Source organism: Panthera tigris, chromosome A3 (genome assembly GCF_018350195.1).
Source record: "Panthera tigris isolate Pti1 chromosome A3, P.tigris_Pti1_mat1.1, whole genome shotgun sequence".
In the NCBI taxonomy this organism is placed as follows: Eukaryota; Metazoa; Chordata; class Mammalia; order Carnivora; family Felidae; genus Panthera; species Panthera tigris.
The window spans coordinates 113,188,040-113,213,169 of record NC_056662.1 but is presented as its reverse complement, the minus strand read 5'-3'; the positions used below and the strand labels follow the sequence as shown (position 1 = coordinate 113,213,169).

Genomic DNA, 25,130 nt, shown 5'->3' with positions numbered 1-25,130 from the left:
CTGGGAGGTATTTAAAGAGGCCATAAAACTGTACTTTGAAAATTCCAGCTCTGTACATAGTAAATATTTGAGTCCACTTAAAAATATAATTATTCAGTAGAGAAGAAGAATTTTGCCTGGTTGAAATTTTGTGACCTTTGAGATAAATTTTTATAAGTTGAAAAGCTATGCCAGAATCCATGTAGAAGAGCTATATATTGTTTCCTACTTAGAAAATGAGAAGAGTTGAAAAATCAGGGTGATATTGAATTACAGTTTCTGTGCCTCCTTCCCTGGATTTAAGCAGTTCACAAAAATCTTAGTTTGGCCAGTATTTTCTTCAGTAGAGATTCATTGAGGTCCTACTCTGTGTAATACTAATTAAAAAGTCAGTAATATGTTCATTTAAATGTTAAATTTGAAATAAGATATATCAGGTTCTTACTAAAAGTACTGAAGTTTAGAAATGCTATAAGGAAATATTAAATCTAGCAATTTTGATAAGTTCACCTTTGCCTTCCCATGTATGGGGAAAATTTTACATTTTCACATTTTCACTGGATGTGAATTATAACTTCCTATGCTTTTTTTCTGAAGTACATTTATAAATAGTACATGCTGATGTTAACAAAGGCACTACCGAATAAATTAGCTTTAACTTCTATTAAGTGTGGCTCTTACATTAGTTTGCAATATTTATTAGCTTATGTGTTGGTAAACTTGAGACTTTTGCTTAATCAGTTGCCTATTTTTTTGTTGAGTGATTCTATTATATAAATAACTTCTTTTGGTTAACATTTGGGAAAGATTTTTATATTCTGTAGCAGTATTGCAATCTGTGTCTTTTGGGTAAAATGTAGAAACTATCATTTATAATCTGAATAGCTTTTAGGTAATAGGTAGTATGGCTGTCATTAAAATATTCCTTAGACTATGTCTGGAGAGGGGGGTGGAAATATGTACCTGGAATAAGTATTTCTTTTCCTAGAGCTGTGCCTATCTTGAGATTATAAAACAGCCCTTCAGAGCTATTTTCTTTGCAAACAGTAGCTAGGTTTCTAAAGAAATCATGCAAGCTGTGGTAAATGTCTTATTTTAGGAAATGCGTTCAGTGGATAGGATATTCAGTGTTTCTGGAGGTGTTTAAATGTCTCAAAATACTAATTTTGATGTAGTCTGTGCTGTTTTTTTCAGTAAAAATGCATCTAGGAACCTCATAAGGACATTCATGAACTTAGGTCTGTTGGAGGTTTGAGTCAGGGTCTGTTAGATGCTATTGTTCTTTTGTTTGGTAATATAAGTAAGTGGACAGTTTTCTGTCTGACACAAATCCTGAAGACATTTATAGCCTGTGAATGATAAGGCTTTTCTAACCCAACAACTTTGTTTTTTTCCCTTTTCTTTTCTAATTTAAAGCGAGTGAGAGCTAGCGAGCGGTGAAGAGGGGCAGAGGAGAGAGAGAGAGAGAGAGAGAGAGGGAGAGAGAACCTTAATCAGGTTCCACACACAATGTGGGGCTCAATCCCATCTGGGATCATGACCTGAGTTGAATTCAAGAGCCAAATATTTAACCAGCGGAGGCACCCAGGCACCCCTGTTTTGTTTTTGTTTTGTTTTTTTTTAAACCAGAACACAACTATGAGTTAAATCTAAACTCCCTGGCAATATTGTAAGAAATTATGTGCTAATTTAGGGAAGAATTTAGAGAAAAGTATTTTTCTGGTCTCACTGTGATGACCTTTATACCACTTTCTCTCTTTTTCCCCCTTCCTCTTATCATTTGGACTTTTGTATTTGGGGGAATAACCTTTGCTTACCAGTTCTTTCTTTCTTGAAGCCATTTAGACTTTTTCTAAATTGGGTATCATTCTTTAAAAAATAGTCTAGGTTGGGGTGCCTGGCTGGCTTGGTTGGTAGATCATGTGACTCTTGATTTTGGGGTTGTGAGTTTGAGCCCCCCGTTGGGCATAGAGCTTAATTTAAAAAGTAAATTAAAAAAACTCACTTAAAAACATAGCCTAGGTTATAGGTTTAGTCACAGCAAGCTATATATTTTAATATGAAAACATATGAAGATTTCCTTTTTTTTTTTTTTTTTAATTTTTTTTTTTTTTTCAACGTTTTTTATTTATTTTGGGACAGAGAGAGACAGAGCATGAACGGGGGAGGGTCAGAGAGAGAGGGAGACACAGAATCGGAAACAGGCTCCAGGCTCCGAGCCATCAGCCCAGAGCCTGACGCGGGGCTCGAACTCACGGACCGCGAGATCGTGACCTGGCTGAAGTCGGACGCTTAACCGACTGCGCCACCCAGGCGCCCCAAAGATTTCCTTTTTTGATAATTCCCTGAAGGGTATAGCTTTCCTGGAAAAGGATTTCTCTGGAGAAAGAACAGAAGGAAAACTGCTTTCTACTTAAATTTTTTTTAAACCAGAAAATACTTTTTCAACAAGGTTGAGATAAAACCACTGTTCCTTTGGTTGTGGTTTTATCCATTTATGTAAAACTTGGCACATGATGAAAGCATATGGTTCTCTATCTTTACGTTTCTAGATTTTCTGTTCTCTGCTTGGTAATTCTGCAACATTCGTTAATTTAATCTATCTCTGGAATTATCACTTGTAGCCGTCAATCTTTTCTTTTTGCCTACACTGTTTAAGGGAAATTGCTAAAAGTAATCATTTTTAGTTTAAAATACAGATTGGAACTTGGTCATTAGTCCATTCCCAGTTTTTGTTGATAATTTAGTAAAATTTTTCTTCATTGTTAAATAGGAGCGTCACTATAATTTGATGCCTACCTTCGATTACATAAAGTATGTTTACTTTTAGATCATTGATGTATAGTGAAGCTAACAGACGGGAGACATTTACCTCATGGCCTCATGTAGGCTATAGATGGGCACAACCAGATCCCATGGCTCAAGCTGGATTTTATCATCAGGTGAAAAAGACTCAGAAAACATGTTTTTCAGTATGCTTTTGTAGTCTTCAGTAAAATCATCAACATTTTAATACTCTTTCAAAAACTTACTTTATGCAACCTTGCTGTGTGCTTTTGTTTTTGCATTTGTGTGAGTTGTTTTATTCTTGGACATTTGATCATAATACTGACTGGCTATCTCCTATATCCTGTATTGTGTACAAAAAGGAAAAAATATTTGTTACAAGTAACTAACAGCTGAGTTAATGCTTCATAACTATTTTCTTTCAGAAACCAGATATATATATTTTTTAACTATATAGTAAATTTACTACATCTGTGGTCATAGTAGGTGCTAAGTAGAGTAAGTGCTCAAAAATATTAATGTTTGTTTTCAGACGTATATGTTCAGATTTTGATACATTTTATATATATGGCATTTTGTCTCATGTGTCTTGAAGAATATGACACAAATTAGGTTCACTAGTTAGCTTTCCTTTTTTACTTGGCTTTCTTGTGTTGTTGTATGATATTGTTTTTAATAATAAAATCCATTAGACTCTATTTCCTTATATATTTAACTGTATTTCAAATACTTTAATAATATAATTAGAAGATGCTAGATCAGAGATTGAGTATGTGTGTGCCTCCATGTTTGATTTAGTGCTCATTTTTTGATGAAACACGATTTTTCAAATAAAGCAAATATTTAAGCATTAGGGCACTCACTGTATTTTTGGGACCAGTGTATAGATTGTCTTTTCCTTAGTATGGTATTTTACCTAAAATTATCAACTTTTTAAGAAGTGTTTTCATTAAAAGGTTATTTTAATATTAAGCTTTTTGTCTTCTTTATAAACTTGCAGCCTGCCTCATCTGGAGATGATAGAGCCATGTGTTTTACTTGTAGCGTATGTCTCGTTTGTTGGGAACCTACTGATGAACCTTGGTGAGTTTTGATTTTTCTGGATGTGATAGGCTAAGTTAGTCCTATAAGTAGGCTTTTAAACTTTCCTTATTTCATCTAGATAGAGTAATATTTTTGCCTTTTTGCCATCTGTATTTTTGCCTTAGTCCTAAGAGAATGAGAGTGTTATGCTCTGTCACATCAGTTGGCGTATAGTAGCTAAGGTCTTTGACTTCCTAAAATCTACATGGGAGAAGTGCCAAAGAAATAGAATTAGGCTCTGAAACCAGAAGGCTTTGACAAAGTAAGCTGATACAGCATGATAAACGTTAGCAGTTTAATCTTGGTCTGTTGAGGGCAGCCTATCAGTAGGGAATCCATAGAGGATGGCCTTATGATTTACATTTTTTTAAAGTTTTTTTTTTTTTAATGTTTATTTATTTTTGAGAGAGAGAGAGAGAGAGAGAGAGCGAGCACGCTTGAGTGGGGAAGGGCCAGAGAGAGAGGGGGACAGAGGATCTGAAGTGGGCCCTATTCTGACAGCAGAGAGCCTGATGTGGGGCTCAGGCTCACCAACCATGAGATCATGACCTGAGCAAAGTCGGACGCTTTAACTGACTGAACCACCCAGGCACCCTACGGTTTACGTTTTTAACTTTGAAGTAATTTTAAGGAGTCTGTGGTAATTTGAATTCTAGTGGATGAAACTTTAGTACTTGGTTAAATATTTGGGGCACCTGGGTGGCTCAGTTGGTGAAACACCCGACTCTTAGTTTTGGCTCAGGTCATGATCTCACAGTTTGTGGGTTTGAGTTCTGCCACGGTCTTTGCCCTGACAGTGTGGAGCCTGCTTGGGACTCTCTGCCCCTCCCCTGCTAGCACTGTCTCTCTCAAAATAAATACATAAAAAAGAAAAAGGGAAGAACTTGGTTAAACATTAGAGAGCATGTATCAAAACGTAATTTTTATGAATAACTGAGGTCCTATTAATAGAAATAGTAATTATAATGACAAGTATTTATATAATGCCACTTACCACATACCATCCTATGCACTTTATATATTTTTAACTTGTTTAATTCTCACATTAGCCCTATGAAGTAGATTTTATTATCGTCATTTTATAGGAGAGAATGGAGAATAGTCCCAACTTAATCCTTATAGTCACTCAGTGAGATAGGAATTATCCCAATGTAAATACAGAAAATAAAATTTGTCAAAGGGGATATGGCTAATAAGTGACAGAGCCAAGATTTGATTTGGTTTTAAGATACATCATTTCTTTTGTAGTAAAATTAGTTTGAGGTTTCTGAATGTTAATCAGCTGATGTGAATGGGGTGAACTAGCTAAAGTCTATTGGAATGTGTGCATGGATTCCAGCTTGCAATGGGGTATACTGCATGAAACATCTGTGGACTGCGAGTCAAACACATGCAGTTTCCAGTTTAGGTTAAAGTTCTATTTGGAACTCAGTCTTTTCCCCTAGAAACCATTTATATATGTATAGAAACAATTTTTTTTTTTTTTTTAATTTGAGAGAGAGAGAGAGAGAGAATGTGAGTGGGTCAGGGGCAGAGAGGGCAGGGGAGAGAGAATCTTAAGCAGATTGCACTAAACACAGGGCTCGATCTTATGACGTGATCTGAGTTAAAATCAAGAGTCGGACGCTTAACTGAGCCACCTGGGCACCCCAAGATATAGAAACAATTTTATTTTATTATTTTTTAAAATGTTCATTTTTGAGAGGGGGGGGGAGAGAAAGAATCCCAAGCAGGCTTTGCACAGTCAGCGCAGAGCCTGATGCAGGGCTTGAACCCACTAACCATGAGATCAAGACCTGAGCCAAAATCAGGAATCAGACACTTAACCGACTTAGCCACCAAGGTGCCCCTAAAAACCATTTTACTTATTTATTTGTTTGTTTTAAAGTTTATTTATTTTGAGAACAAGAGCAAGAATGAGGGAGGGGGAGAGAGAGAGGGAGAGAGAACCTGAAGCAGGTCCACACTCTTAGGACAGAACCCGAGGTGGGGCTGGGGCACACAAACCATGAGATCATGACCTGAACCAAAATCTAGAGTTGGATGCTTAACCGACTGAGCCACCTAGTCACCCTTAGAAACCATTTTATTTATTTGTTTAGTTAGTTAATTTATTGCAAGAGTGGGAGAGGGTGGAGAGAGAGAGACCGAGAGAGACACAGAGACAGAGAGAGAATCCCAAGCAGGCTTCATACTGTTAGCACAAAACCTGACGTGGGGCTTGAACACAAGAACTGTGAGATCATGACCTGAGTTGAAATCAAGAGTTGGATGCTTAACTGAGCCACCCACGCACCCCTAGAAACCATTTTAATGTGTCCTTTTAGTTTCTCAGGCTGATCCTCAGTTATTTAACCCACCTGAAAAATTATGTCATGATTTTATAGAATATAAGTTTATTCAAAAATATTTTGATTGTGGGGAATTGGTTCAGATTTTCAGCTTGGTCAGAGAATCAAAGATTCTACCCCTTCTTTGTCCAAGGAAGGATTCAGGATTCTTCAAATTTGAGCAATTGATAGTATTTTTGATGGCCTGAGGACAGTGTTCTAAATGGGCAGGAGGAAGTAAGATTGAGCACAGCTGGGGAGCTGAGCCTAGGTACCTTCTGAATCTGTAAGGGGGAAAAGAAGGAAGACTTACAAGTGGAGAATGGGACTCTCACATTTTGATGGTGGGAGTCAGTAGAACTACTTTGGAGGGAGATTGAAGTTTTTAAAAAATAAATTGAGCACACCCTATTATCTGTTAATTCTACTTGTACTTATTTACCCCAGAGAACTAATTCCTCTTGTATGCAAAGAGGCATAAAAATGGTTGGAAGCTGCAGTTGTAAACATGGAGTCATCTTAAATACCTGTCAGGATGGAATAGCCAAACAAAATATGGTATACTCATAAAATCTATTATCCAACAAGTAAAAATAAAAGGAATCAATAGTTTGCTCTCTATTAATCACCTTCAGTAACTTTTAGGTATGTTATTTTATCAAAAGATCTGTTGTAGAATGATTCATATAATAGTACTTTTTCTTTAAAATGAAAAAACCCTATATTATATGTATAAAAAATATTTTAGAAATATACCACTTAAACTCATAAAAGTGGTCATTTGGAGGTGGGAAAAGAGATTACTGGGATTGGATATTATAATTGAGTGATATTTAGCTTTATAATCATGTGTTGTGTAAATAACATTTTAATTAAAAAGTTAAAACTTAGGAAAGAGAATAATATATTAGGATTTAGCTGGAGGGAATCCAGTTGAAATATATGCTTGGGGGATGCCATGTAAAAGCAATTATGTAAGACATCTGTGTATTACAGATTATCTAGGATTTACATATGGATATAGGTAAGTTGTAGGTACCTTGTATAAAGAAATATGTACACCCCAAGGAATAGCATATTTTTTAAGTATAGTTTTTATTTCTTTGCCATGGAAATGAAAAAAAAAAAAAAAGACTTTTTTTCATAGAAACGTCGTGGCATTTCAAATAATGCTGTGTAATTACAGCTAGTGAAAGTAAAAAAAGAATAACCAGAAAGAAACAAAGTAGTCACAAAGTTGGAGAGATAATTTTTTCAGTGTAAAAGTTGATCCTGCTTTCAATATTTGAGAAAATTATTTTTTTAAGCTTTTTCTTTTAGTGTTTATTTGTTTTTGAGAGAAGGGGAAGAGACAGCATACGAGCCAGGGAGGGACAGGGAGAGGGGAGACACAGAATCTGAAGCAGGCTCCAGGTTCTGAGATGTCAGCACAGAGCCTAGGCAGGGCTTGAACTTGTGTAGCATGAGATCATGACCTGAGTGGAAGACCCACGCTCAACTGACGGAGTCACTCAGGCGCCCCCCAAAATAAATTTTGTTTAGAGGTTATTTATCTGGTCTGGTCCTGTAGTTAATGTATAAGATGTATTTGCGCATCTTTTTTTGTTTGTTTGTTTTTTAAGTTTATTTTTGAGAGAGGGAGTGAGCAGAGGGAGGAGCAGAGAGAGAAGAAGAGAGAGAATCCCAAGCAGGCTATGTGCTCTCAGCCCAGAGCCCAATGCGGGGCTCGATTCCAGAAATCATGAGATCATGAGCCGAAATCAAGAGTCGGGTGCTTAACTGACTGAGCCACCTATTCACCTACGTGTGTTCTTAATCTAGGTCATTTTATCCGTACTCTATAGATCTTTTTGCTTGCAGATCTTTACTAAAAGATTTTTTGTGTTACGAATGGCATTTGTTGAGTTTTTACTCTATATCATTTATATTGTGGCCACTGATAAATGTAAGTATGCATATAATTATATATGATTTAAAAATTGCTTTATTGAGAGATCTTTGACATGTAAAAATTACATATATTTAAGGGGTATAACTTGATGTTTTGGTACATGTACACTCTGAAAAGACCACCACAATCAAGCTAATTAATACATCTATCACCTCTGCTTAGTTGCCATTCTGTGTGTGTACATGTGTTAAGATCTAATTTAAGATATATTTGTTTCTCAAATTTCAAATATATAATACATTCTTATTACCTGTTGTACCTTTATGGAGAATTTTAAACTGAAACAGAGTAGTTATTTATTTACAGTTGTAGGAAACTGTGAGGAATTATCAGAACTTTAAACAATTTTATCAGTATGTTAATAGAGTATAAATTATACTGTAGTGTTCTGTGTCATTTGAGACTGACCTTCTATGTAATCCATTCAAGTGAAGAGTAACTGCTACCAACGTGAGTGGTAGGATGTTAGTGATCTTGATCAGATGGAGTGATTTGGTATTTGAGTCTTTTTAATAAAGTCTAAATAATTGTTTTTTTAAAAAAGGAAAGATCCTGGAGTTCTCTTTTAATCTACAGATTTAACAGCTTGATGTTGTTCAGTAAACTTTTCCTTCCTTAATCTGTGTAAAGGTCTGAACACGAGAGACATTCCCCAAACTGCCCATTTGTGAAAGGTGAGCACACACAGAATGTGCCGTTGTCAGTCACTCTCGCAACAAGTCCTGCACAGTTTCCTTGTACGGATGGAACTGACCGAATATCTTGCTTTGGGTCGGGGAGCTGCCCTCATTTTCTAGCTGCTGCAACAAAACGAGGAAAGATCTGCATATGGGATGTTTCCAAACTTATGAAGGTATGTTTCAATTTTGAAGTGATAGATTAGTAGTTGAGGAAAAAAATCAGTTTTAAACTTAGGCTTTTCATTTGTTTAGGTGCACTTAAAGTTTGAAATTAATGCCTATGATCCAGCAATTGTACAACAGCTTATTCTGTCGGGAGAGCCAAGCTCAGCAGTTGAATCCAGGAGACCAACTTTGGCATGGCTGGAAGACTCCTCCAGTTGCTCAGATATACCCAAATTAGAAGGAGATAGGTATGTGAGGTTTTTTTTTTTTAGTGGCATTTATAAAAGTCAGGTGTTTTCCTAAATTTTATATTTTCTTAATTCTAATTAAAGAGGCAGAAAAAAATATTAGGTCAAGAGAATGGAGAATAAATGTTCAGTTGTTAGGTCTGAAAGAGCTCTGTGATTCTTGAGAAAAGTTTTTCATTCAGAAATGCTATAGTCTGTAAAACGTACTTTTATATTCTGTCTCAATCTGTGCCAACTGGAAATAATTGCTGCACTGAAAAATAAAGTCTAAATAATGAAATGAAATCCTCGGATTATACTTGAAGTTTTATCTTGTTGTATATTTTTTCCTAGAGCAGTTGAACCAAATGATTTTGGTTTCCACTTTTTTTCATTGACACCTTAAATTGTATCAGTACCGTTGGATAGTGAAAAAAACTTCTGGCTAGGCAAGATGACCCAATTATGTAAAATAGTTTATCAGTAGTCAGCAGTGAGTTGAGGCATGATTGCTAAAGAGACATTCTGGTAAAAATGCTGTGTTGGATTCTTTTCCATTCAGCTTTTCTGACAGTCTTGATTTCTGTAGCTGTATTTGATCTGCGTGGGGGTAAGAGAGTCAAAGTATAATCTCACTTCACCCACTCGTCTCCCAAGACACTGCAGTTATAGCTCTGAACTCGGCTAGAACTATAGAGGAATGTCTGCAGTGTAGTCAGGTGGACCGAATAAAGGGTTCCACAAAGTACCCAACTTGTGGTAGGCAGTAGAAGCTACTCCCTTTTAAGATTCTGAGAGTAGCAATGTGAAATGGAGCCTATTTAACTATGGTCAGGTGCCCTGATGCTGAGGAGGTCTATCATTTTTCACTTGCAGGGGCTTCTTATGTTACTGATGTGTGATCGATGTTATATGCCACAGTTCGTGGTTGAACAGTATTTTGCTTCATAGTCCCTTTGATGGTGTGTGTTTTCATTAAGAACTCATGTAAAATTTTATTAGTACGAATTATTTTATTAAGGGAATTAATGGAAAATTCATGATATATTAGTTGGGAAGGTTAGCTCTGTCTAGTCTGTCTTGGTAATGATAATGTATAAATTCTGGGTAGGTAAATGAATGTGGCCTGAGCTCTGGAACAGACTGAATTAAAGCTTCATGGTTGTTTTTAGTTATTATAAATCCTTGTGAGAACTTGATGGGAAAGCACCTGACCTATAATTTGAGTTTTGAGCACATTTGTCAATAGGACTAGAAAGTAAGTGTGCTTGAGGTCTGTGATTTTCTTAGTGGAAAATTTATATAAGATGATGAAATTAGTATGTGCTTTTAAACACTTATTTACTTATTTTTTTATTATTTAAAAAATTTTTTTTAAACATTCATTTTTGAAAGACAGCATGAGCAGGGGAGGGGCAGAGAGAGAGGGAGACACAGAATCCAAAGTAGGCTCCAGGCTCTGAGCTGCCAGCACAGAGCCTGACGCGGGGCTCAAACCCATGAACCACGGGATCATGACCTGAGCTGAAGTCGGACACCCAACCAACTAAGCCACCCAGGTGCCCCTGAACACTGATTTTAATTAGAACTTTTGTCTTGGGGTTTTGTAATTTGGGGATTAAAAATTGAATTCAAGACATACTCTTTAAGATTACGCCGATGCGCGCGCGCGCGCGCACACACACACACACACACACACACATACAGACACACACACACACTCACTTAGGTAAAATGTACATTTTTGGTAAACGTGTATCCAGTATTTCAGGTGGGCAGGTACTGTGTGGGGTAGTGTGCTGGAGTTGGGATATAAACCTCTCTGCCTACTTTTAAGAGGCAGTCTTTCTAGGATAGAAGGACACTTTTCTCCTGAGAAAGTGAAGCGAATCATACAGAAAGAGTACTCTTAAGTTGGGGTGGCAGGAGGAAGCCGAAGAGGTGGAACTTCATATCTAACCTCAGTCTCCCTCTCTGGCCTTCCCCTCCCCCAGAGGCAGCAGGATTTCTGTTGCACTGGTAGTAAATATAATGAACTAAACTACTACTGATTTTGTGCTACAAGATACAATATATTTGGTTTTAAAATATACTCTGTGAGTTTCATTAGCTTGAAGAATTAATATTTAATTGAACAGATTAAAGCTTAGCCAAGATGCTTAAAGTAGTTAGTAGTATAGTTTGCCCACGAATTGTTTATAACCCTTTCTACTTAAAAGGCAACATTTTTCTTTGTTCTGAATTCATTCAGAGAAGAATTTTTATTTGGGAAAGAAGAATACTTATTTGGGGACACACTTAATTTTAATGAATTAACATTTTTGTCTCATTTGTATATTATGTTTTTCAAATGGGTAGAAATTTCCTGCATTTAATTTTGAAGTTGTTTATAGTATTGATGTATCAAAACTAAGGTATCCCTGTAATCTTCAGTTTTCAAAAACAGATAATCCCAACTAACCATTTAAAACTTACTTATAATATCTGGTTTATTTTGCACATTTATTACTCTGCAAAAGATTTTGTGTGTGTACAAGGGTTCAGGAAATGTAGTGTGTATTATATACCTAATGCATGCTTAAAGTAGAAAAATTAGACAATACAGAGAAGTAACTTGAAGAAACGTAGAGTACCCATACTCACATCATTCGGTTATGTTAATATATATATATGTTAAATTTTTTAATATGTATTTATGTTTTTTAACTCATATTTAAAAGTTTTATTGAGGTATAATTACATATCACAAAATTCACCCTTTTAGTGTACAATTCAATCATTTTACTCATGATTTTATTATGTAATGGTATGAGAATTTTTCTGTCATAAGCTATTTTGAAAAAACTGTATTTTGAAAAACTTTAGAAAGAACTTTTTTTTTTTTTTTTTTTTTTTTTTTGTCTGTTAAGGTGATTATCTGGCAACCCTTTGGAACATTATTTGTAATATTGTAAGTTATTTGTAAAGCCTATCAAGGTGCCTTGAATTTCTTCCTTAAAATATACAACTACTTTTTTAACCTTTTTTTCATTATAGGTGGGTAATATTTGGTTATTTTCCTTAATGTAAAAACCTTTCGATACTTGAAGCTTGTTGTATCTTGGTTTGGAGTTCTTCATTATGGGTAATTCCCAATCATTAATATTTCCTCTTGGGATTTAATTTTCCCGGTATCTTTATTACTTCTCTGAAACCAGCCAGTTAGTATTTAAATAGTTTGAGGCTAATCAGCAACTGATCTTGAACTTCTGCACATTTTTCTTTGTTGTTGTTTTAAATTATAGCACAAAATTGTTTTATGGACAGTTACTTCTACTTGAAAAATTTAAAACACAGGAATTTGTCAAAAGTGTCTGAGTCTTCCCCCTCCCCCATATTTCAAACTTTTTTTAAACGGAAATTACTAACTTATATTTCATTTAAAGCAAGTACCTGGTTATTTCAGTTGTAAGTGAAATACATTGTTTCAAAAAGGGAGAATTAATATTTACTTTCCTCCAAAATGAATCTTTTTATTTTTGTAATTGAGGTCATCAGAATTTTAGCACTGCTGTAGAAATGCTGATTGTTAGAGTACAGACACAGCCTAATATTGTGCCAGAGTGATCTTTTGTTACGTTTTTTTCTTGTTGGTGAACAATAGAGAGTGAGGATAAAGATAATGCCAAGAGGGAGGCTGGTGATTTTTTGACACAGTGAAGAGTAAAGGAGGAACTATTGTCTCTTCTTAACCCCTGACTTCTGAGTTGTAATAGTTTCCCTGCTTGTCACAGAGTTCTTATCACCCCTTCCAAAACCAACCAAATACAAAACAAAAGTGAAATACATGCATGTGTGTGAGTACGTGTACATACACACCTATTTAGTAGCTCTTTTATTTTGTTCTAGGACAGCTTTCCGGAATTCTGTAACACAGTGTTATTAAAATTTTGCTACTAAAAGTTTGTACTTGATGTTATTAGCTGCTTCTCTCTTTTATCCTTTTATTTACCTAGATTATTTTCTGTCATACCTTAACGGTCTTCATATCCCTACAAATTTTATTATAGATTCTTAGTGGTTTCCACACCCTTTTCCAAGCAGATGCTTATTTCATGATTTTAAGGTAATCCATTACCAGCATTATTAGTCACTTATGATCTCAGACTACTTATATGTCATTTAAGCTAGTTTTAATAGTTTTGTATGATACTTATATTTGAGATACAAGGCAGTGGTCGTTGTACTTTTTTCTTTGTCTCATGTATACTTTTTTTTGAAATTTAAATTATTTTTTGCTTTGTCTTTAAGTGACGATTTACTGGAGGATTCAGACAGTGAAGAGCATTCCAGATCAGATTCTGTGACAGGTATGTAAAAAAAATGTTAGTCTGTTTTTTTAAATCTTTGCAGTTGTTCATTTGTAGGTAAAGCTAAATATTACTTAATTCTAAATTTCTCAGTTAATGCAAACTCTGAATTTTCACTAATATACACAGAAAACTCAAATTTGCACATTAGAGGTCTTGAATTAGTATATATGGAGTCCCATACTTATATTTTAAATGGTACATATTCAAGCCAAACAGATTGAAGTGATTTTTATTTTTAATGTTTGTTTATTTTGAGAGAGAGAGAGAGAGAGAGAGAGAGAGAGAGCGCGTGCAGGCGTGCGAGCAAGCATGAGTGGGGGAGGGGCAGAGGCTCTGAGCTGTCAGCACAGAGCCCGATGCAGGGTTTGAACTCACAAACTGTGAGGTCATGACCTGAGCTAAGTCAGACGCCCAACCGACTGAACCACCAGGCACCCCTGAAGTGATAGTTCCACTGAAGTTTTGTCATAGGTGTCAAGGAATTGACATTAAGACAGAATGTGTTCAGTTTATTTGCATAATTTATTCTGTGGTTATATAAAAGTAATACTGAAATTAAGATTCTTTATTCCCAAAATAAAACAGGTGAATAGAGAATAAATTTTAAAATATATTTTAAAATATAAAATCATAGACATTAAGGCAATCGAGTAAGTGCTGCCTTTCTCATTATCTTATGACATATTAGGGTGAAAGACTGTACTTTGCATTTTATTTTATTTTATTTTATTTTATTTATTTATTTATTTATTTTTAACGTTTATTTATTTTTGAGACAGAGAGAGACAAAGCATGAACAGGGGAGGGTCAGAGAGAGGGAGACACAGAATCTGAAACAGGCTCCAGGCTCTGAGAGCCTGACGTGGGGCTTGAACTCACGGACCGCGAGATCATGACCTGAGCCGAAGTCGGCTGCTTAACCAACTGAGCCACCCAGGCGCCCCTGTACTTTGCATTTTAATGTAGTTTTTTATATAATAGGCAAGGCTAATTAATAGTACATCTTAAAATAATTTTTCTATATCAGAATTCAAATTCTAACTCTGTTATTTATTATAGGCTGAATGCATTTCCTAATACATAATAATACATAAAAGAATTATGTTAACATCTGTTTAGAGTTTTGGGGACTGATTAAGATAAAAATATATAAAGCATAGAACCTGGGAAGCACCGGTAGTTTTAAAAAGTGACTTATTAAATTGTGGCTGTTTTGTAATGTCAAATCTTATGAACTAAGGATATGTGTAACTTGTGTGGAAGAGACACAGCTTTGTATAGAACAGTTGTCAAAAATTCGAGTAATTATAGAATGGCGAGTGCTTTCTAAATTCTAAATTGTCATGAAAATTTTTTAAAGCCCCCAAACAATGCTACACCTTTGGGTAGATTTGGGGTTAAACCTAACTTGTCTTTTGAGGTAGTTCGTAGCAATGAAAAAAATGTTTAAAGTAGGGAAATGTCCTGAATAATATACAATTGTATCATTAGCTCTTGAAAAATAAAGAATAGATTCATCAAAAAAAATTTGGTTTGATGAAGATAGTGCTGTTTTCCCATTTTGTTGTCCTTTTGTAAAAACAGAAAAGAGCTACAATTGCATTTTCTTAATCTGATAAAAATAATAAACTGGTCACAGGTCACCTGGAGACCTGTTTAGAACTTGAACCCTTCTACTAACTCTTGTGTCTTGTCAAGTCAAACTCTCTGGGCCTTAGTTTTTCCTTTGAAAAGTGAAGTGTTTGAACTAAATTTTCCTTTTTCTGCTCTCAAAGTTTTTGATTCTAACCATAACCTTTCCTTTGTATGCTGTAGCTTTGTTCTTTTCTCTGGGTCTAAGGATCTCAGTAGGTATTTTTGTAATTATAATGTCTCTTTGGTCAGTTTCCTTTTCCCTTTTCTACTTTTATCTGTTTCATCTATGCCTAGTTGCTCTTTCATACTTCCTTTAGATACTATAGTCCTGTTTACCTCACTTTCCAGTATCTAAGAAAGTCACCATGTATTTTTGTTGACTTTCTCTATGATACCTCATTTAGGGTTGGGATTGTTGTCCATATGTAGTATTAAAAGGTAGCTATGGTAAGAGAAAAAAATCCTTCTGGTTCAAAATTTTTAATTCCCTCCTTGTAGGATTTATAACTAGTTAATTCATTTGTAGGAAAATATGTACAGTAGTCCCCTCCCTCCTACTTGTGGTTTCGCTTTCCATGGTTTCAGTTACCTGTGGTCCATCCTGAAGCAGACGACCTTCCTTCTGACATGGTCAGAAGGTCAGTAGTACCATAATGCTACAAGACAGTGCCTATGTCATTCACCTCACTTCATCTCCTCCCATAGGCATTTTATCATCTCCTCATGTAGGCATTTTATCTCACATCATCACAAGAAGAGTGAGTACAGTATAGTAAGATATTTTGAGGGGGACCACATTGACATAACTTTTATTACAGGATATTATTATAATTGTTCTATTTTATTATTAGCTGTTGCTGTTAATCTCTTAGTGTGCCTCTTTTGTAAATTACACTTTATCATATGTATGTATATGAATAAAATGTAATATATATAGGGTTCGATACTATCCACAGTTTCAGGTGTGCACTGGGGATCTTGGAACATATCCCCCGCCTATGAAGGGGGATTACTGTATCTTCTAAGTTAATTTTATTATATTGAAAGATTATTGGTGAGTTTATGGAAGCTTGTGATATGAACAGAAGATGTGTTCTTTTCCTGAGGTATCTAAAATAACTCATAGATGCTATTTCAAAACTTAACATTTACCAACTTTAGATGATTCCCATCAAAGTGAATGATGTGGTCTGAAGAATTGTGGAATGTATTTCTTAATTTCAAAAATGTGATTGGAGACTAAGAGACTTTTACCTGTTTTCATTTGTAGGTTATGACTTTTGAAGTTATCTAGATGATGTCAGAGAGAAAAGTTTGGCCTTTGGGCAGTATTACTGAGGATATAGGTAATAGTAGTAAGGATATATTGCTTCTTGTAAAGAGTGGGAAGAGTGTGTGACAGGAGATTGAAGAGGAGTTCAAACTGAAATTTGATAGTTTTAGAAAAATACTTAGGTAAAACCTCATTGCTACCCTCAGGAGGTTTGGCATATAGAACTGTTGGTTTCCCAAAATGATTATCAGGACAGTATTGTATTGTAGTCTGTTTTTAGGTGTATAGTATAAACACTTGTTTGGTAGTCCAGTAGGTTTGAGAATTTATGAGATGAGATAACAGATTTTCTTACTGTACTAACAGTTGTTACTGTGCTTTGTCAGTCTTCTGAAATAGAATGCTTAAGTAGCTGGGAAGAAGCAGAGTAATAATGCCACTTCTTGTATTGCCTTTCTTTATTAATAGTCCCACCTTCTATTTTTTTTAGTGTTTTTATTTTTGAGAGAGAGCGAGCGAGCGAGCATGGGTGAGGGAGGGGCAGAGAAAGAGGGAGACACAGAATGCAAAGCAAGCTCCAGGCTCTGAGCCGTCAGCACAGAACCTGACGCGGGGCTGGAACTCACGAACCGTGAGATCATGACCTGAGCTGAAATCGGACACTTAACTGACTGAGCCACCCAGGTGCCTCCCACCTTCTATTTCTTAAATGTGTGTTAATGTATGTAAATTATGGTTATTTTGTTTTTATGTCTCTGTAGATAGACAGACTAAAATAGATTTCTGACCATAACTTAAAATAAATAATTTAAAAAGTTTCAGTTTAGTTCAGTTAATAGTTGAGCATCCTCAAGATTGGTTATAGCATACTACATGTTATCAGAATCTTACTGTCAACTTTTAATTTCAAATCTAAATTCACATCTAAATTAGACTTAATACATGGCAATATGGACAAAGTGCATATGACTGTAGCCAAATGAGTGGTTAAATAAATGAACAGTTCCATTAGGACAATTAAATTGCTGAGTGTATAATCAAAAGTTTCTTCTGTTTAACTAGAAATGGTTTCATTTTTAGGTCATAATAGTGACATTATTTGAAGTGAGAAGATTATCCTCAGAAAATGGGAAATAATAGATAAAGCTGTCACTGAGCATTTTGAAGAAGTAGTAGATGATTTAGTAACAGAGATGGTGTGAACAGAACTTTCAGTGTTAAGTGTATGATGTTCCATGAATCTCACTTGCATGTTCTTTTACTTGGGCAGCTTTCAAAGTTTCATGCAAGTTTCCTTGCTTATTTTATATTTATTTCCTTTACTCTTTTGTATTCTTATCTAAATTTATAAAGCCAGTTCCACTGTTTTTTTTCTTTGTCATAAATACTTAGCTGTTATTGTTGCTAATAATGTTGTCGCCTGACTGATAGTATTTTTTGCAGGTGAGAAAAAGAGCAGATTGGTTCAGACTTTCAGTTCAGTATCAAGAGATTATATCTGGTTTAGGGGTTGAGTGACCTCTCTTACAGGGTTGTGTGTAGAGAGACATGGCATGTTTGGAGTGTTGAGACTGAGAAATGACTTTTGTGCTCTTTATAAGGGGGCAGCTTGAAGAGCACACAGTACACAAAAGGTCATTCATTAAGGGGTAATGTAGTTGACTCTAAACATAGTATAAATTAGCAGATAACACAGAAGACATTTATGCTTCTCTTTAAAATGACATATTTTTGGAACTTTTCCTTCGTAGTTATAATTTTTTTCTAAGCTGAACTTAGAGTTACATTGTGTACTATGATAATCAACTGATAATTAGCATGGTAGGGTGGGAGAGAGTAGAGGATGCTATGACTCCTTTTAAATGGTAAAAGAGAAGGAACTGACCCTATAATAACACTTCGTGGATATTCTATAAAGTGATTAAGTGACAGTTATAATGGTATGCAGTGTTTTTTGGTTTAGAATTGAAGGGCAGAACTCGTATTATTTTGATGCCAATAATGTCTCCATTCTTTAACCATTCTCCTAAATTAAAAAGGGAGGAAGGTTTGCTTACATTGTCAGGAGAATATATTCTGACTTGAAAATGATTTTGACTCTCTTAAATGGCCTCAGTGGTTTTTCTCAGTAAATTTATATCAGATTTGGTTAACTTCCCTTTAAATACTTAAAATTCTTCCACTTATGTAATTATAATGCACCGATTAGATGTGTAAAAAAAGAAAATTAATGTAAGCATTACAGTAAAGATTTTTTTTAAGTTTATTTATTTTGAGAGAGAGAGAGTGAGTGAGCAGGGGAGGGGCACAGAGAGAGGGAGGAAGAGAATCCCAAGCAGGCTCAGCACTGTCTGTGCTTAACCCCACATGGGGCTGTATGTGACTCACGAACCGTGAGATCATGATCTGAGCTGAAACCAAGAGTTGAACACTTAACCAACTAAGTCACCTAGGTGCCCCATATACTAAAGATTTTTTCTTTTTTTTTTAATATTTATTTATGTTTGAGAGAGAAAGCGAGTTTGAGGCAGGGGAGGGACAGAGAGAGGGAGACAGTGGATCAGAACCAGGGTCTGTGCTGACAGCAGAGAGCCCAATGTGGGGCTCAAACCCGTGAACCACGAGATCATGTCCTGAGCTGATGTCAAACGCTTAACCAGCTGAACCACCCAGGTGCCCCTACTAAAGATTTTGATTTGCATTCTCAAGGCCAATTCTAATGAATATTGTTCCTTTTCAAAGGGCACACATCACAGAAGGAAGCCATGGAAGTGAGCCTTGATATAACAGCACTCAGCATTCTCCAGCAGCCTGAAAAACTCCAGTGGGAGATTGTTGCAAATGTGCTTGAAGATACTGTTAAGGATCTTGAAGAACTTGGGGCAAATCCTTGCTTAACAAACTCTAAGAGTGAAAAGACAAAGGAAAAGCACCAGGAACAACACAACATTCCCTTTCCTTGTTTATTAGCTGGAGGTTTATTAACATATAAATCTCCTGCTACCTCACCCATTAGTAGTAATTCTCACAGGTCACTGGATGGTTTAAGCAGAACTCAGGGTGAAAGTATATCAGAACAAGGGTCAACTGACAATGAGTCCTGTACTAATTCAGAATTAAATTCTCCTCTGGTAAGGAGGACTTTACCCATTTTGCTTCTTTATAGTATCAAGGAATCTGATGAGAAAGCAGGAAAAATATTTTCACAGATGAACAATATAATGAGTAAAAGTTTGCACGATGATGGTTTTACAGTTCCACAGATTATTGAAATGGAGCTGGATAGTCAGGAGCAGTTGTTGTTGCAGGATCCTCCTGTGACTTATATTCAGCAATTTGCAGATGCAGCAGCCAACCTTACCTCTCCAGATTCTGAGAAGTGGAACTCTGTGTTTCCCAAGCCTGGGACTTTGGTTCAGTGCTTGAGGCTGCCAAAGTTTGCAGAGGAGGAGAATCTTTGTATAGACTCCATAACTCCTTGTGCTGATGGAATTCATTTGTTGGTAGGACTACGGACATGCCCTGTTGAATCCTTGAGTGCAATAAATCAAGTAGAGGCCTTGAATAATTTAAATAAATTAAACTCTGCACTATGTAATAGACGGAAAGGCGAGCTGGAATCAAATCTTGCTGTAGTGAATGGTGCAAATATTAGTGTAATCCAACATGAATCACCAGCAGATGTACAGACTCCTTTGATAATTCAGCCTGAGCAGAGGAACGTTAGTGGTGGATATTTAATACTTTATAAAATGAATTATGCCACTCGGATAGTGACTTTAGAAGAGGAGCCAATAAAAATCCAACATATCAAAGACCCCCAGGACACAATTACCTCGCTCATTTTGCTTCCACCAGATATATTGGATAATCGAGAAGATGACTGTGAGGAGCCTGTTGAGGAAATGCCGTTAACCTCAAAGAATGGCATTGAAAGAGAAAAAAAGGCTGATATTTCTACTCTTGGACACCTGGTAATAACCACTCAGGGAGGATATGTAAAAATATTAGATCTTTCAAATTTTGAAATTTTGGCCAAAGTGGAACCTCCCAAAAAGGAGGGCACTGAAGAACAGGACACATTTGTTTCTGTCATTTACTGCTCGGGTACAGACAGGCTGTGTGCATGCACCAAAGGTAAGCAGATGGGTTTGTTTGGTTCTTCTACAATCTTTTAAAATCTGTGTATGTGGCATTCACTTATGTGCATACCTAGTATGAATTTTAGATCCATATAGATGCAGTGAAATACGTTTTTTTTAGAATGAAGTGGTAAATCTTTCTACTGTTTTAACATTTTAAAACTTTTTTCTACTGCCCTAGGTAAGGATTCTAATTGTAAATAAGTTAATAAGTCTCTCAGAAAGTATCTTCTCTGCTTTAACCTCAAGAAAATAACCTGCTGTTGTTTCTGTGAGTCCTGACTCTGCATCTGCTCAAATTTGTGGCCTTGGGCAAGTTACTTTGAACTCAGTAAACCTTTGTGTATTTATAAATGAGGATCAGAAGGCCTGTTTTTAGGCTTTTTAGAATTAAATGAGATAATGTATGTAAAGTTTTTGGCATAGAGCATATACTGGTCATTATTTCCTCCTGAAATAAAAATATTTAACAAATTACTAGTTTTGCCAAATAAACTTTCCTTGTCTGATTTACTCCCAACCTTTGGCTGATAGTTAAATCAGTTTTGCAACATCTGAGGCCCCATACAGAGTAACAAACAGTGTGTATTTTCCCTTCTCCTTTCTTATTTTATATATTTTAAGTTGGAAAGATATAGCCATTTTTGAAAAGGATTGCTGATCATATCAGGCACAATGAATAGTCTTATTGATAGTGTAGTAGGAGTTTAGGGCCAGGAGATGTTCGAAACCCAGGTAACCGTAACCGGTGCTTCAGAGAGGAACTGGGTGTGAGGAAGTTATCCATCTCACTTGTGGTTCTTGGGAGGAAGTAACCTGAGTTTTTCCTCACTTTCATAAAGATTCCAAGAGTTTGGCCAAGAAGGGTAGTGGTGAATATAGTGGTTCATTCAGATTGCCTTGTTTGGAATACATCTAGTGAAATAAGGGGAAGAAAAATCTTGACAAAACATCAAAATCCAAATAGATTAATTTAAAAAATGAGCAATGCAGAATAACTTCAATAAAACTTTGAATTAGAGTTAATAAAGTTTAGAAAAATCATTAAAATACTATGTGGTATGAAGGATAACTTGAATTCATTGATTACGTATGTGCCTGTTCACTGTTGTGAGAACTTCTGTTAATTTATTTAGTCATCGTGCCAACTTTATGAGGTATATACAATTACTGTCTCCATTTTACAGATAAGGAAACTGAAGGAAAGAGAGGTTAAGTAACTTGCCTAAGTCACAGAGCTAATAAATGACAGAGTCAGCATTCATACCTGGGGTATCTGTTGTCCGGGTGCTTAAAATACATTATACTGCCAGAACGTAACAAAAGCCAAAGTCTTGTACATTGAGGCTTTTGGAATCTTTGAATGTGAAAGATTTTAAAAATGAAAACAATTTTACTTTGCCATAGGCCATCCAGAGTGGATTTGAAACCTGAGTGACCCTGCCCCAGGGCACATCTGTGTAAGATACTAATATTTTCCAGAAATGCAGTCAGGGTTTAATGATTTTAATTATTTGATGAGATACGCTTTTGGTGAGTCAGAGGAGAAGTAGTGTTTAAACAGGTTAATGTGTTCTTGGAGTTTGGATAATGAAAAGTTCTAGGAATTGATCTCATGTGATAGAGAACTTATCCAGATGAATCGAAGGACAAGAAAAAGCCTGTGAAATTAATCACTTTGAAAATTATCCCCTAGTTCTTCAAGGATTAACTGATGAAGATGCATTTGAAAACATTAGTAACAAAAAAGAGGAAAGAAAAGTTGATGTGTTAAAATGTATAGGACAGTCCATAAAGCAGTTGTAAAATTTTTAAAAAGGTTTGCAGACTGAATCAGATGGACATGACATTGTCCTAAGAGTATATTCAGATAACATAAAACTCGTTGTCTCGTGGAGAATTATTGAACCTTTTGATTAAAATCTATAACTAATGTTGTAAGTTAATTTCAAATAGTAATAATGTACTTAAAGGTAGATTTGATGCGGCTGTGTTTGATTAAAGTTCACAAATAGAATATACATACACATACATATACCTGTATGTGAAACAAGGAAATAAGGTCACTACTGTCCACCCTGCCACCAGCCAGGCACTCCAGAAGTGTGGGCCACTTTCCCCATGGCTGGCACAGGGCTGAGGAATGGGGGGTGGCAGTGGGTTCTACTTTCAGGGAAGATCAGCAGCCTTTCCTTTTATGAAGCATCCTCTGATTGCTGTTTCTGGTTGGGTTCCAGAGTTCGGAAATAGTTGATTTCTCAGTCACTCTTTCTAGTTCAGTAGCTGACCTCTAGAGCTCCCTACCTAGAACTTCCCACTCAGCTGTTTGGTGTGACGTTACTGCTGCCTTTGTTTATATATTGTTTTTTAAATACTTTTTTTTGAGTTCTGTTCTTAGTGATTTAATTTGTCACAGTCTACTTTAAAATAATGCTAATTACTTAATTCTAGTAAAATATACTTTGATCTTTTTTCTCTTGTCCCCTTGTGCCACTATGGTTTTATATATTTTACATTTAGATAAGTTATAAACCCAACCAAAAAGTTGTTTTCTACCATCTTTGTCTTTGGAAAAAGTTTTCAAAGAAATGAGAAAAAATATACATTATGTTTACCACCTTATCATTTCTGGTACGTGTGTGTGTGTGTGTGTGTGTGTGTGTGTGTGTGTGTGTGTAAATTTGGTATTGTTTTCTTTCATCGTTGAGGGTAGTACTGAATGTACAGTTATTGGTTGACTATTTCTGCACTTGTTTCATTTTGCATCGTAGTTATTCCACCTGATGAGTCATATTTAACTTGTTGCATTTAAGATTTTCTCACTGAGTAACTTGGAGCAGTTTGACTATAACATAGGTATCTGTGACTCTCTTTGTATTTCTCCGACTTGAAGTTCATTGAATTGGTTGGATTTGCAGTGTAATGTTTTTCTTCAAATTTGGGAGTTTTTTCCCAGTATTTCATCAGTTTCCCCCTTGCCTTGTTCTCTTCTCTTTTTTCTGGAATTCCCATTACATGTACCCTCTTATACTTGATCTGTCCTATGTATCTGAGATGATTTTCACTTAAAAAAAAAATCTTTTTCTTTTATTCAGATTGGCTAATTAGTTATACTCAGTTTTTATTTTATGATTCCTTCTGCCCTCTCAAATCTGCTTTGAGTCTCTCTGGTGAACTTTTCATTTTAGGAATTTTATGTTTCAACTCCAGAATTTCCCTTTTGTTCTTTAAAATAATTTTTTTTTGTTGAGATTCTTCACTTGTTGAGTCATTTCCACCATTTGTTCCTGTAATTCTCCATACCTGATTTCCTGTTATTCTGTGAAAATATTCACAGTGGCTTCTTTGAAGTCCTTGTCTGCCAAATCTAAATCTTGGGAACTCAGAGATATTTCTCAGTGATTTTGTTTTCCTTAGGCATGGGTCACTCTTTTTTCACATGTCTTACAGTTCTTAATTTAATACTGATCGTTTTAAATAACATTGTAGAATTCTGGATTCTGATTCCCCCCACTTTGGAGGTTGTTGTTGCTTTGTTTGTTTGCTAACCCACCAGGACTATATTTCTGTAATTCGTTTCTTTTCAATCTTGCAGTCATGTCTCTCGTCATTTTACCCCCCTGGTATTCGTTTGTTGCCTCTGTGTCCACGTGGCTTAGTGGTCAGCCAAAGATTTTGATAAGTGATTGTGCTTAAGTAACCTCACCAGTAAGTCTGTATCCAGGTGTGCCTTGGCTTTTGTTTTCTTTGTTTTTATTTTATGTTATGACCTCTCACATCTTTTCTGCATATGCATGGGACTTAGTTGACTGAGAATATATGAATAGCTTGGGCCAGGTCTGGTTTTGCTACACATGTGTACAACCTCTGATCCTTGTGTAGTATGTGGAGAGTTTACCAAGCCCCCTATGTTTCTTTTCACTTCTTACAACTTTCTATTAAGTGCTTTGCTTGCTCCAGACAGGGTCTTGACTTCAGGTAGCAGAGCTGATATACCTCATTTTTGTTGCCACTGAGCCCTTTAAACTGACAGCTGTCCTCTCTGCAGTAGCAGTCCTTCTGGTTTTCATGGCTTGCCCCACCCACCCTGGTTGAAGGACAGTTCTGTCTAGCTTTGTAAGTTGGTTTTCAGGAAGTGGATTTATCATCTTCCTTATTCTGTTCTGTCATGGTGGAAGTGAATCTCTAAATACTTTTGTTAGAATATACTTTTATCCATTGATTTTTGTCTTAAATATTTGCTAAGTTTGCTTTCAGTTTTTTTATGTGAGAGATATAAAAAATAGAAACTGAATTTCATTTCATTATGAATACTTCAAAAAATTAAGACTCTATTTTTGTTACTTCTGAGATACAGAGCTGATGCATCAGTTTCCTTATCTGTAAAGTGGTCACAGTAATAGTCCTTATCTCAAGGGTTTTTGTGAAGATTAAATGAATTTTTAAGCATTTAAGGTAGTGTTTTACATGTAGTTAGTACTAGGTAAATAACTGTTTTCATATATGTTTATGTGTTTGCCATTTTC

General features: G+C 35.7%; 1 protein-coding gene across 9 annotated transcripts in view; it reads left to right on the top strand.

Annotated features, from left to right (window-relative positions):
* BIRC6 (baculoviral IAP repeat containing 6) overlaps window positions 1-25,130 on the top strand; it is a 223,543-nt gene that overhangs the window by 35,624 nt on the left and 162,789 nt on the right. For all 9 annotated transcript variants that reach the window (XR_006215936.1, XM_042982203.1, XM_042982202.1 and 6 more), the window contains exons 5-10: window positions 2,810-2,921; window positions 3,767-3,849; window positions 8,761-8,983; window positions 9,063-9,223; window positions 13,493-13,551; window positions 19,205-20,599. Coding sequence is in view for 8 of the 9 variants with exons in the window: in XM_042982203.1 (XP_042838137.1) it covers window positions 2,810-2,921; window positions 3,767-3,849; window positions 8,761-8,983; window positions 9,063-9,223; window positions 13,493-13,551; window positions 19,205-20,599 (2,033 nt within the window). In the remaining variant the exon portion in view is untranslated. The remainder of the gene's footprint in view (window positions 1-2,809; window positions 2,922-3,766; window positions 3,850-8,760; window positions 8,984-9,062; window positions 9,224-13,492; window positions 13,552-19,204; window positions 20,600-25,130) is intronic.